The sequence below is a fragment of the Oculina patagonica genome, unplaced genomic scaffold, assembly GCF_052425735.1.
Source record: "Oculina patagonica isolate OP01 unplaced genomic scaffold, crgOcupat unplaced209, whole genome shotgun sequence".
NCBI lineage: Eukaryota > Metazoa > Cnidaria > Anthozoa > Scleractinia > Oculinidae > Oculina > Oculina patagonica.
The window spans coordinates 44-12,967 of NW_027558047.1; the positions used below are offsets into that span (position 1 = coordinate 44).

At 41.8% G+C, this 12,924-nt stretch overlaps 1 protein-coding gene across 1 annotated transcript; it reads left to right on the plus strand.

Annotated features, from left to right (window-relative positions):
- Positions 1 to 414: 414 nt before the first annotated feature.
- On the plus strand, positions 415 to 4,743 carry LOC144640239 (membrane progestin receptor gamma-B-like). Its single transcript, XM_078499438.1, has one exon. The coding sequence runs from the start codon at positions 780 to 782 to the stop codon at positions 1,815 to 1,817; it is 1,038 nt and encodes a 345-aa protein (XP_078355564.1). The 5' UTR covers positions 415 to 779; the 3' UTR covers positions 1,818 to 4,743.
- The last annotated feature ends 8,181 nt before the right edge of the window (positions 4,744 to 12,924 follow it).

The following is a 12,924-nucleotide window of genomic DNA, read 5'->3' on the forward strand; positions in this document are numbered from 1 at the left end:
ACCTCGAATAAGCGCCCACCCTTAAGGCAGGAAAAGTTAATAAGCGCCCAGCCTCGAATAAGCGCCCACCCCCACCCAAGAAAAAAACTGAAGTCCATAAAAGGAGTATTGATTATTGAAATTGACTATGTACTACTAAGAAGACTTCCCCCATGACCGAGTTTTCTTAGTATTGTACAGAAACTTTCAATGAACAATTAAATTTCTGCTTTGATACATCTTCACGTTTTGTTATTATTTATTGTTTTGTTACAAATCTAAACTTAACATTTGCCGAAAATCGTAAAAATTTAATTAGCGCCCAGCCTCGAATAAGCGCCCACCTCGAATAAGCGCCCACTCTCAAGGGCCAAAAATTTAATAAGCGCCCAGGGCGCTTAATCGAATAAATACGGTATTAAAACGGGTGAACAGAGATGGTGCTAAACAGCCCCCCAACCACTCTACCCCCGCTCGGTCCCCCCGCTCCGGGCTACAGTCCCAATCCTACACCGCCACCCCACCCTACCAGGGGTAAAACTGGGACTATTTGAAAGTAAGACGATTCAAAACAAAATATTAAGCTTAAATTTATATGGTTCAGTTTATAGTAACTTAACTTTAAGTAAAAGAACAAGTTAGTAATCCACAGCTTTTGTTCTTGCGAGAAAAGTCGGAAAGGAAAGGTCAACGGTGTTTCGTAATGATTTAGACGATTTACGTAAGAGCCCTTTTACCAGCATGCGCTGTGGGCCATGGACCGAAGCTGAAAAGGTCAATCTTGTGTGAAATTTTCCAAAATGGGAAGCTACGGTGAAATAAGTTCTGATCTCAATTTCAATCGCACCGAGGATAATTTCAGTCTTCCTGATTACAAAGTTCCATTTGAGTTTCGTGAACCTTACATTTTATCCGGCTATCGTCGCCCTCAAATATCTGCAAGGGAATGTTTACACAGCCTCTTCAAACGATCCAACGAAACCATCAATGTCTGGTCGCATGTAATTGCCTTTGCAGTGCTCGTTTGGCGCTCGATCGTTGTCTTCAAGCAGCACAATCCATTTGACGATGCATTTGTTTATCCGTTGCTATCGTTTGCTGTTGGAACATCTGCAATGTTTTTCATGAGCGCCGGAGCACATCTGTTCAACTCCATGTCGAGCAAGACCCGCCATGTTTGTTTCTTCTGCGATTACTCTGCGATCAGTGTCTACGCGTTTTCTGCTGGACAGGCGTTTTATTTTTATTCAAGACCTCTGAACACAGATTGGCTAATATTCCGCTCTTATTGGCTTTTTGTGGTTGTGTGTGTCTTTGTTTCTGTTTTATCCACGTACTCTTGCTGTGCTTCAAGACACCGTTGGATCGATTTCAAGTTTTTACTCCGCACTGGAACTTTTGCAGCATCGTTCTTTATAAACACTCTGCCATATTGGGTTAGAATGTATCAGTGTACGTCAGAAGCAGACTGCAATGTTGTGTCCATCCCTTATTTCAAGCGACAGTTCATGTTCTTTGCTGTGGCTGCTTTCGCCAATGGTAGCAGGTTACCCGAAAGACTTCTTCCAGGTGTTTTCGACTTCTTTGGTCAAAGTCATCACTTTTTGCACGTTCTTTGCGCTATTGGTACAGTGGACGAGTTTACAGCCATTTATTTGGACATGTTAGGAAGGAGGAAAGCTCTGGAAGATTTGTCACCAATTCCCACGTTTACAAACAGTCTTTGTCTGACATTGCTTGTACTAGCTGGTAATATTGCTGTTGTGTTTTGGTTCACAAAGTCCATCAAGTCAGCTGACAATGAAGACAAGAGGAAAGCACGAGGTAAAGGAAACTGAACTGCTATTGAGAGAAATCAGCCACTGAATAGTAAATCCGGTCCCTGCCTTTCCAAAATAAAATTCACGCCCCCTTGACACCCCTATTATTTTGGCAAAACAAAGGGCGTTAGGGGGTGTGAATTTTATTTTGGAAGAGCAGGGATCCATTTTTAAGGGGGAAGTCAAAACAAGGTGTTTGAGGTGCCATTAATATTAATCATAATTTCTGTTTTGATAACAAAAAGCAGTAAAATGTTCTTTTAGTGTGATAAAAAAATCCATATTCTAATTGGTGTTGGTGTTGACGCAGACTGTATTTCTCCAATTGAGCACCCATCCTCAAATACATGTGCCCTTCCTCTAATAAGCGCAGGGCTGCATTTTTTTTTTCTTTTTCCACTTAAAAGGACATATGTCCTACTAAGACACCATCAGTCAGACAAAACAAAATTGTGGTGGGGCATCACCAAAAACAAAAGGTTGAATTTTATTCATTGTTGCCTATAATCAAATAAAATGAAAACACACCATTTTCCTAATAAGAAAAGGACATATACCGGTAACTACAATGTCATGGTTTTGTATGTATATTATATTGTTAGTGCACCTGGTTGTTTACTTGAGGAAATACAGTCATTGTGTTGCTCATTTGGGTGTTCATTTTTATTACATTATTTTAGCAATATAGACTTAATGCCGACAACTTGTTTCTCAGGAATTATTTTAGAGGGTAGCAAAGGGGGTGTCGTGATCCCATTTCAATTACAAATTTTAACCAAATTCGTGTGTCATCTATACTTGAAACAGCAGAATTCACGAATCACATGTCTTTTCTAGCTATTTTCACACGTCACGGTATAATTTTTGCCCTATTTTCATGCTTCACAGACTTGTAGGGTTATGGTTTTAAACCTTTTAGTCTAGAACATTATGTTACATGCTATCAGGTTATTGAGGCATCTCTATCCATCCAAGTAAAGGTGCTATGTTTCTTAATTTTCGAGTCAGTATCACAAAATAAATCCTAAATTCTGAATATGGGAAATGGTCTGATCATTTAACATGAAATTCCCTTTTATACTGAGTTTGGATAATTATTTTGTGTCATAAGTCATTCATGTATGTAGCCATAGAGCAGTTTTCACTTGAGAGTCAAAAGTGATTCCCATTTGCTTTGGTTTTGCTTTACTATGCTTATATACCTGTCAACTTTTCCTGGTTCAAAGGCGTGAGATTCATATCCTGAGAGTGCCAGGACTAAAGACAATACTACCATGTCTGAAGTTTCCTGAAGACTTCCAAAGTATTCTGAAGACGTTCAGAACACATTTTTGGAAACTGTTTCGGTTATAGTTGTAATAACTCACATTTTTCGACCAGTGGTAAGACTCATGCCTAAGGCGTGAGAGTTGGCAGTTTTATGCTTAGTGTTTGGTTTTAAAAACTCCCACCACTTTCTCAGCCAATCAGAAGTTAAACCATAACCATTTGTTACTACAGTCAACTCTCGCCTTGCGGACACCCCGCTATTGCGGACACTCGCTATTACGGACAAAATCCAGATCCCCGGCGTAAGAGGATTTACTGGAAATGACTCCCGCTATTACGGACTCTCGCTATAACGGACACTAAACGACGCCCCGAGTGTGTCCGCTATAACGAGAGTTGACTGCTACATTGCACACATTTTCCCATGTTTTGTGCTGACTGCATGTAATTGCTTCAAGTTTTTTTGGTTCACTGGATTGTATGTGTCCTTAGTAATTGGCCAAAGTAATTACTTAGCTTTGGTTTGGGTATTTTAATAAAAAATAATAATAATATATTAAATTGACCACTCCCCTAATGGGGCTTTTCAGGGCCAATGTGAAATAAATAGTGTAAATAAACATAACGAGGTTAAAAATTCCAACTAGCAGAAGGCAGACCAGTTGGCTATTTACAAGCGCAGCCGAGGAGTTAAAATCGGGGCTACCGAGAACAACACCAGCTAGTGGTCAGAACCGGACTTGAACCCGCGACCTCCGGATTTCAAGTCCGGCGCTCAAACCACTCGGCCACGCTGCCTGCTATTTTGACACTCGGTTGAAAACTGCTCCATATGGAAACTACCAGTTTACAAGACAAAATTAATTTCTAGTAAGTCACTTTTTTCCTCTGTGCACTTTCAACTAGTTTTTTATATTTTAATCCATTACAGCCTTTTCAAAATTTAATGTAAACTGATACCAGTAATGATTTAGTGGTATGCTAATTATTTTGTCTATTTATTTTTTAAATTTATTTATAAAATAAATGATCCTACTTAATTATTTTACATTTAGCCCTCTTTTAGTACTTACAAACATTTCTATTTAAATGGGTCAGAAGCACGAGCCGTAACATTTGTAAAACCAAAAATATATGAAAACAGATATTCTGATTTGAGTAACAAAATTGAACATTATTTGCAGAAAACAAGTGAAAAAAAAAAGAAGTTGTACACCTTGTCAACTGTTTTTGCTTTGTAACTTAAACAATGTTTTTGATCAATCTATAGAGTAGTGCCTTTTACCTTTGTAATTTGAAATTTAATTTTGTTTTTAGCTATTTTTATAGTAAAACAGGAAAAAGTAAAAGTTTTGTTGAAGTTTTTTTTGTTTAACGTGAACTCGGAACATAGGATTGCTGCCATGTTGGCATTATGGTAGTTGGTCCCAGGCTCCTTTGCTTGACAGTATTGAATAACTTGTAAGATGAAATCGAATGCCAATCCAAGTAGAATTAAATCGTGAACGCTCTTGTTAGCATTATTAGCTTGAAAGAAATCCCTAGTTTTGTATAATTATTGAAATGTTCATCTGATTGTAAAGGTATCCAAGGTTTCTTGTTATTTCTTATTGCATTGTTTTCTTTCCATTTGTGGTACAAGAAAAATAGAATCAACAGGCAGGCATCACGTTACTTCAAAATAATGCACTTTGCAATGAGCTTTGTAATGTATAACATGATGTACTGTGTTAGCATTTTTCCAATTGGGGGAGGGGAATGGGGGCTGACTAGTGACTTGAAGTGGCGGGCTTTAGAGACTCTTCTCTTAGCAGGTCTTTATTTTTTGGAAATATTTGGGGGCAGGGCTAACACCACTCCCCCCCCCCCCCAACCCCCGTCTCTAACTCTTTGCAAATTGACATATCAGTTACATACCTTTCAATTTTATTCTCTGAGAAGAGGTTTTTACAAAGGAAATGCGCATATGCATGCATGACTGACCTTGACCTTCATCACTGTAGTTGACCAACCATTGTTGTTGTCGTCAGAGACATTTAACTGGTGGGGCCTAGGCAAAGGAGAAGTAAATGCTTCCCTTGTCATTCCAGGGCTAGCCTGTTCCAGCCTTTCAGTACGTAGTCGTTTTTCCCTTGCACACCCGCTTTTTCCGCTTGCCCTCAACTGCCGAGACCCTGGAAGAGGCTATACCTGGGCTCCATCAGCTATCCCCATAGCTATTAGTTAGGTGGCGGCGAGAGTGGACTATTATAGAACAGTAGAACCGCTTAGAGACACCCCGTGGTCGGAGTTTTTTTACTTGTAGGGGAACTCCCCTGTATGAGCTATATAGGTATATAGTTAGGTACCTCTCCAGAGGGTATGGTTTTTGATCCGAAAATGGGTATGGTGTTTGAGGTAACCTTTCATCGGGTGGAAAAAACAAAAAGTATCATTTAATACGGTTTAAAAACGATCTACTAACCTTTGGTACGTTACTTACGCTACCAACATACAAATCAGAATGCGTGTATGGATTTTAGAATACGGGTATGGAAAATGACGTATATGAAGAACCTGGTGGCGCACCTACCTAAAACTCCAAGGAGTACCCCCACCGGGAACGTACGGTGGGATGGGATGTCAGAAGGATAAGTACGGAAGTCAGTTTTGTGTCAAAATAATTTTGTGATGTAAAATTAATGAGACAATAGCTTCCAAAGGATCATATATTTGGTCTGAAATGGGTTACGTCTCTAAGTGGTAGACCCCCATATTCATAGTTGCTAAGTAACACCCCCTGCCGGGGGTTTTAGAAGTTTCCTGTGAGGGAGTTATAGGCTGGCTCTCGGACCGGTGCTGGAGCGGGTAAAATAAACGCGTGCAGGGGCGGATAAAGGATTTCAAAAGGGGGGGGGGGGGGGTGGATGGCAGACCATTAGGGCCTAACCCTAACCCTAACCCTAACCCTAAGTGGCGGTAGACGGCGAAACGTGGCGTAACAACAACCAGACATGAGCGAGAGCTAATTTTTCTTTCTTTATTTATTTTCTATTTCAAATAAAGTGACATTTCGATTTTTTTTTACTGAAAAATGGGGAGTGGATATCCACCCTATCCACCCCCCCCCCCCCTTCCTGTATCCGCCCCTGGCGTGTACGAATTAAGAAACGAGTTACTTTTTCCTTTCACGTCCGGATGCCACGTTTATTTTTCTTATAGAGTAGGTATCCGTCAATTCTGCAGGATTACGAAATTGTGACTTTCTCCGCTGGTGGCTGAACCTTCTGAGGTTGTTTCTCCTCAGCTTGCTGCATCAGTTCAGTTTCGAACTACTGCCTCGTCCCCAGGCGTCCTCGTCCTTGGTCGTGCACGGTTCGCTTGGTGTTGTGGGACTGACGTGCACGGTTCGCTTGGCGTTCTGGGCCTGATGCGGACGGGGAAGCGGACGCCTGGCAGATCCTGTTCAGTTTCTTGGCAAAAATGTTCGCTTTCTCGTCAAAAGGCGTTTTAGCGCTTTTAACAAGTTTAACGGTCAAGAAATCAACACTGGGAGCTACGTGGAAGTTAGTACTGTCAACATGGGGATTTTGACGGCCTTTCGGATCGTTTTCGTTGCTCTATCGAGCCGATTCCTTTCAGCGTTCACTGAGGCTGGTTTCAGCAAAGCAGGGGTCCCCTTGCTTTAATCTAATGTTGGCGGGAAATCTAGCTCAAAATCAGCGATTTATCCGGAGAAATGGTATGAAATCTGAGCAGAAGATTGAACAGAGAAAATCCCACTTTGATTGCGAGAAGATCGTCAATGGCGGAGGGTAAAGAATCTCTGCCGTCGTTAGAAAATTAAATTTCTTTATAAGCTTCGAACTGAGGGTAAGTTTCGCTTCAATCTGTTCAATCGATGCCAGAGCTGGTTTGTGTTACAATATGGACACAATAGATTGTTTATTGACATTGATATGATTCACGTGACATTTGATTATAATATGATTGGCATTACTTTTACATTATACACTCTCGATAGCTTACTGAACGTGTAAGATCACGATAGCAAGAAACTTGATTAAAGCACGATAGATTGACTCCTGAAGAGCCGTCTCTGTGTCTCCTACTAGTAGACCAAACGGAACGTGTTACATGGTGGCAGCGCGTGGTAGAAGTTCATTCTGAAAATGGTAACAACTTCTTCAACGGCTACAACCTCAACAACAACTACAGCAACAGCTGGAACCGGGACAGCGCCCATCACGCACACTACTATGTCCTCTCCAGCGCATGGCCTTAAACCCCCTGGAAAACTCACCACGTCAGGAAATCTGGCAGACGCTTGGAAATCCTACAAACAGGTATGGGAAAATTATTCTCTTTTAAAGGAGAAATGTCCAGCCTGGGGACAGAAATGCTCCGGATGTGGCGGCCGAAACCACTTCAAAAGTGTTTGCAAGAAAACCAAATCTCGCGGAGTCCATGGAATCTCCGACCAGCCAGAAGACGTGTCATCAGAAGAGAGCGACATCGAGCTTCTAGCTGGAGTTGCTATGGATTCTCAAGAGTCTGACGTCAATGCTGTTCGTCACGCTAAAGAAATTTACGCTGAGATGCTTATCGATGACAGAAAGGTCAACTTTCAAATTGACTGTGGAGCATCAATCAACATCATCCCGGCGAAGCACGCAACAAGTCACGAAATCCAGCCGACCACGAAAACTCTGCGAATGTGGAATGGATCTCAAGTGAAACCCATAGGAACGACAAGGCTCATCATGCGTAACCCGAAAACAAGGAAGAAGTACTCCGTAGAATTCGTCGTTGTCGAAAGCAATCTAACACCTTTGATCGGCGCAAGAGCGGCTCAACAAATGGGGCTAATCACCGTTCATGACGAAAATTTCATCGCAGCCTCACCTCCTTCAAAGGAAAATGAGCTACAAATTAAACAGATAACAGCCGAAGAAGTAATAAAGCAATACACAGACGTATTTGACCGTCCGTTGGGAACCTTTCCGGGTGAAGTCCACTTAGAAGTTGACGATAGCGTTAAACCTGTCATCACCCCGACGAGACGAGTTCCTACGGCACTAAAAGATGACTTGAGAGCAGAACTAAATCGATACGTCACACAAGGAATCCTTGCACCTGTGGAAGAGCCAACACCCTGGGTGAGCAGTCTGGCAGTCGCTACTAAGAAATCAGGTGCGCTGAGAGTGTGTATCGATCCACGGCCATTGAACGAGGCGCTGAAAAGAGAAACATACCAGATACCTGTACTGGATGAAATTCTGCCGGAATTATCTCAAGCCAAAATCTTCTCCACTGTCGACCTGCGTTCAGGATATTGGCACTGTGTTCTCGATCAAGAGTCAAGCCTACTCACGACGTTCGCAACACCATTTGGAAGATACCGCTGGTGCCGATTGCCCTTCGGTTTGTCAGTCTCGTCTGAAATCTTCCAGAAGCGAGTAAACCAAGCACTAGAAGGCTTGAGCGGTGTTCTTAACATCGCAGATGACATCCTAGTATATGGTGTTGGAAACAGCGAACAAGAAGCAGTCGCAGATCACAACAGGAACCTCCAAGCTTTACTGAAAAGATGTCGTGAGCGCAACATTGCCCTTAACAGAGATAAGTTAAAGCTCAAGCAAAAAGAAGTGTCTTTCATGGGTCACATACTAACGAGTCACGGTGTGAAGATGGATCCAGAGAAAGCGAAAGCTATTCAAGAAATGCCGAAGCCTGAAGACGTTGAAGGCATACAAAGACTTAACGGATTCATCAATTATCTTGCGAAGTTTTTACCTGGATTGGCAGATGTAACGGAACCACTGCGGCGACTAACAAGAAAAGATGTGGAATGGCAGTGGACTGAGGAACAGGAGAAGTCGTTCGAGGAAATCAAGAGGCTTGTGACCACGGCTCCTATCCTAAGCTACTACGACCCCAAATCAGAGCTCGAGATACAATGCGACGCAAGTCAAAAGGGTCTCGGAGCTGCACTCCTTCAAAAGGGAAAGCCAATCGCCTATGCAAGCCGTGCACTCACTGATACTGAGGAGAGATACGCCCAAATTGAAAAAGAAATGTTGGCGATTGTGTTCTCTCTCGAAAAGTTTCATCAGTACACCTTCGGACGACCAGTCACAGTGAGAAGCGACCACAAGCCACTAGAATCTATCCTAAAGAAGCCTCTATCATCCGCACCTCGCCGACTTCAAGGCATGATGATGAGACTTCAAAAATACAACATCAGTGTACACTATGAATGTGGGGCGAAGATGTACATAGCTGATATGTTGTCCCGAGCATACCTCCCTGAAGTAGGACGAGAAGACGACAAAGAATTTGAGTTAGTAAACATGGTCAAGGCCCTCCCCATCAGTGACCGGAAGATACAAGAAATCAGGCAAGAAACAGACACTGACCAAGCACTGCTGGTGGTAAAGTCCCTAATCCTTAAGGGATGGCCAGATGACAAGGGCGATCTACCGTTACAAGCGACTCCCTATTACAGCATAAGAGATGAGCTAACAGTCCAAGACGGATTGATCTTTAAAGGAGAAAGGCTAGTGATCCCTGCCACTCTACGGAAAGAGATGAAAAACAAGATTCACTCCTCGCACATGGGAATCGAATCGTGTCTGCGACGAGCGAGAGACTACATCTTCTGGCCCGGAATGTCTGCAGAGATCAAGCAACTAGTCGAAGCATGTGAAACCTGTAGGACGTTTGAGAACAGTCAACAGAAAGAAACCCTCCTACCACATGAAGTACCATCACGACCCTGGGAAAAGGTGGGAACAGACCTTTTCGAATTCAAAAACAAGAGTTACCTAGTGACAGTCGACTACTACAGCAACTTCTGGGAAGTGGACAAGCTACCTGACACTAAGGCAAGCACCGTCGTCTTGAAACTCAAGAACCACTTTGCCAGATATGGATGTCCAGATACAGTTGTATCCGACAATGGGCCACAGTTCTCCAGCAAAGAATTTGCCACGTTCGCTCAGGCCTGGGAATTTGAACATAACACCATCAGTCCAGGAAACAGCAAAGCGAATGGAAAGGCCGAGTCCGCCGTAAAAACAGCAAAGCGACTCCTTCGCAAAGCATGTGAAGCTGGTACTGACCCCTACTTGGCGATCTTAGACTATCGCAACACACCTACACAAGGAGTGGGATCCAGCCCAGCCCAGCGCCTTATGAGCCGGAGAACAAAGACCCTACTACCAGCAACAAGCAAACTTCTGCAACCGCAAGCCAGCGAACCATCTGATGAGCGAGCAAAACTTGTCGAGCGCCAAAATCAACAGAAGCACTATTTCAACCGCACAGCCAAAGATCTCCATCCCCTCGACAAGGGTGACACAGTGCGCATGAAACCACTCCGCCTAGGCGAGAAAAAGTGGCGCAAAGCACTGGTAGTCGAGAAACGTGACCAGCGCTCGTACACAGTTGAAACAGCAGATGGTGGAGTGTACCGTCGCAACCGCGTACACCTTCGAAAGACCCAAGAGCAACCACCTATGATCCAACAGCACAATGAACCGTTTCCGCTAGGCAACCCAGCGCCAAGCAAGCCAGCTGAAACGCTTCCTGCAACCAATCCGCCGCCAGAGCCAGCTGAAACCCCCTCACCAATGAGCCTGAGGCCTGCACGTGTTCGAAGGCCTCCAGAACGCTTTAAAGACTATGTGTGCTATTGAACATTGCATGATTGTCGAGCTTATAATTATATCTTATATGTTTTAGCGTTTCGTTATTTTGTTAATCGAAATTGTATTTTTTATTGTTTTTCTAAAAGAGAAAGGATGTTACAATATGGACACAATAGATTGTTTATTGACATTGATATGATTCACGTGACATTTGATTATAATATGATTGGCATTACTTTTACATTATACACTCTCGATAGCTTACTGAACGTGTAAGATCACGATAGCAAGAAACTTGATTAAAGCACGATAGATTGACTCCTGAAGAGCCGTCTCTGTGTCTCCTACTAGTAGACCAAACGGAACGTGTTACAGTTTGTTTCGTTTCTGAGCGGTGCTTAGCTTCCTTACATTTCGGTATACTTTTATTTGTACCTCTTGGCCGTTAAACTTCAGCTATAAAGTCTATAAGCAGCGCTCCAGAGAGAGCCGTTCAAGTGCTAACAAGTGTTTTATCAAATTAATGTTGTCCAACGTAGGAGATCTTATGAGAACATGACACATAAACAATTATAACGTGTGCTGATATTTTATTCTAGCTAGGTAAACCTCATAATTTACCTTTCTTGACAGAAAGTACAATTATTGAAATATCAACTTTGCGTAGTTCTGTTTATTTCAGCACTTAATGTGTTAGTGACCAGAGGAGGCAGATCCTACTCAAAATTTCTTTTTACTGATTCAAGTGTTAATATCGAAATTACTCTCCGCTGATTGATTTGTGTGTTTCTCGTCACTGTACTGCTTGATAATGCATTGATACTGTAAGGAGAAATAAGGTTTTGGTCACTCTTTTGGAGGATTTAAGCAGGATAAGACTTTGACAAACTTGTAACAAAAAAAAAATAGTTTTTTCTAGTTGTAGTGTCACAGGGAGTGTTTTTTAGTAGGTGTTTTTAGAGAATGTGTGGCAAAACTTTATTCCTAAGGGTAACAAAACACTGGACTATGACAGACAGCAAAACTTAAATCATTTTTGCCGGCCCAAGAGTTTATGGCTGAGATAGTGTAGGAAAATAAATTGAGATGCCAGGCAATTTTACATCAAGGGGTTTGTTACTGACTCTTAAATGCATTTCATGTGAACATGGCAACTCCTGGCTAACCATATTCAATTTGATTAAAATAAATAAACCGGCAAACCAGGAGTTGCCACTTTTTCCCCAGTCTGCTAATAGCCCACTGCCTCTAGCAGTCTTGGAAAACAATTAAAACACTTTAAATGACAGTTGAATGTATGCTTTGCCTACTCTGCTGCTTTATACCCATGACAACAGCTGTTGTAAGAGAAAAAGATACCTTTTTACATTTTTAAAAATATTTTTAGTAGTACTGATTTTGCAAAACCATTCAGACATTTCCCTTCAATTTGCAAAAGTTATCTAGCCAGGTGGGTTTTACCTGCATGGCCTTAACCTACTGTGAGTTTAAATAAGTTGTGCAAGAGATAATCTGAGGATTACTGTTTGTACGACAATTTCCTTGGTGGTGCCCTTCATCTGATTATGAGCTTCTAGACATAATAGTTAGCCTTCTCCTGAAAATTAACTTGATTGGTTTTCTAAAGTGATTTACTACCCTCTTCAACCCTCCATGTACAGTTCACCCCAGCTCCTTTTGTAATTAGTTAATATCAAGTCAGTGGGAGCATAACAAAGGCCTTTAGACACCAAATTTGCAAGCACAAAGTAAACATTTCTTTTCAGTGGCTAAAAAAGTAAAGAATTTTACAAATACATGTACTATTTTAAATTTGTAAAGAATTACAGGAGAGTGATAAAAAATTAAGAGGGTTTTGTTACTAGAGGTATTTAGAATAGAATGATGGTGGGCCTTGGATTTCCAAAGATGCTAACCTTGCGTATTAATACATAAATATTCATGAGAAAAATTATCTTTCCATTTTTACAAAGCAAGATTTCAAGATGATCTTAAATCATATACCGCACATGAACCATTCTAAAAACTTCATGAAAACAGTGTCACATTCATCAGAAATGCTCTCTGCACCTGCCCCCAAATTAAAAGCCTGCATGGTATGGCATAGGGTACATTCCAAACAATTTAGTTGCCTCAGTTGCATTCACAGCATAAATGGCAGACTCACTGCCACAATGCTTAACAAAAAAAATGTGTATTTATCCTTAATAAATTGTGGTTTAATG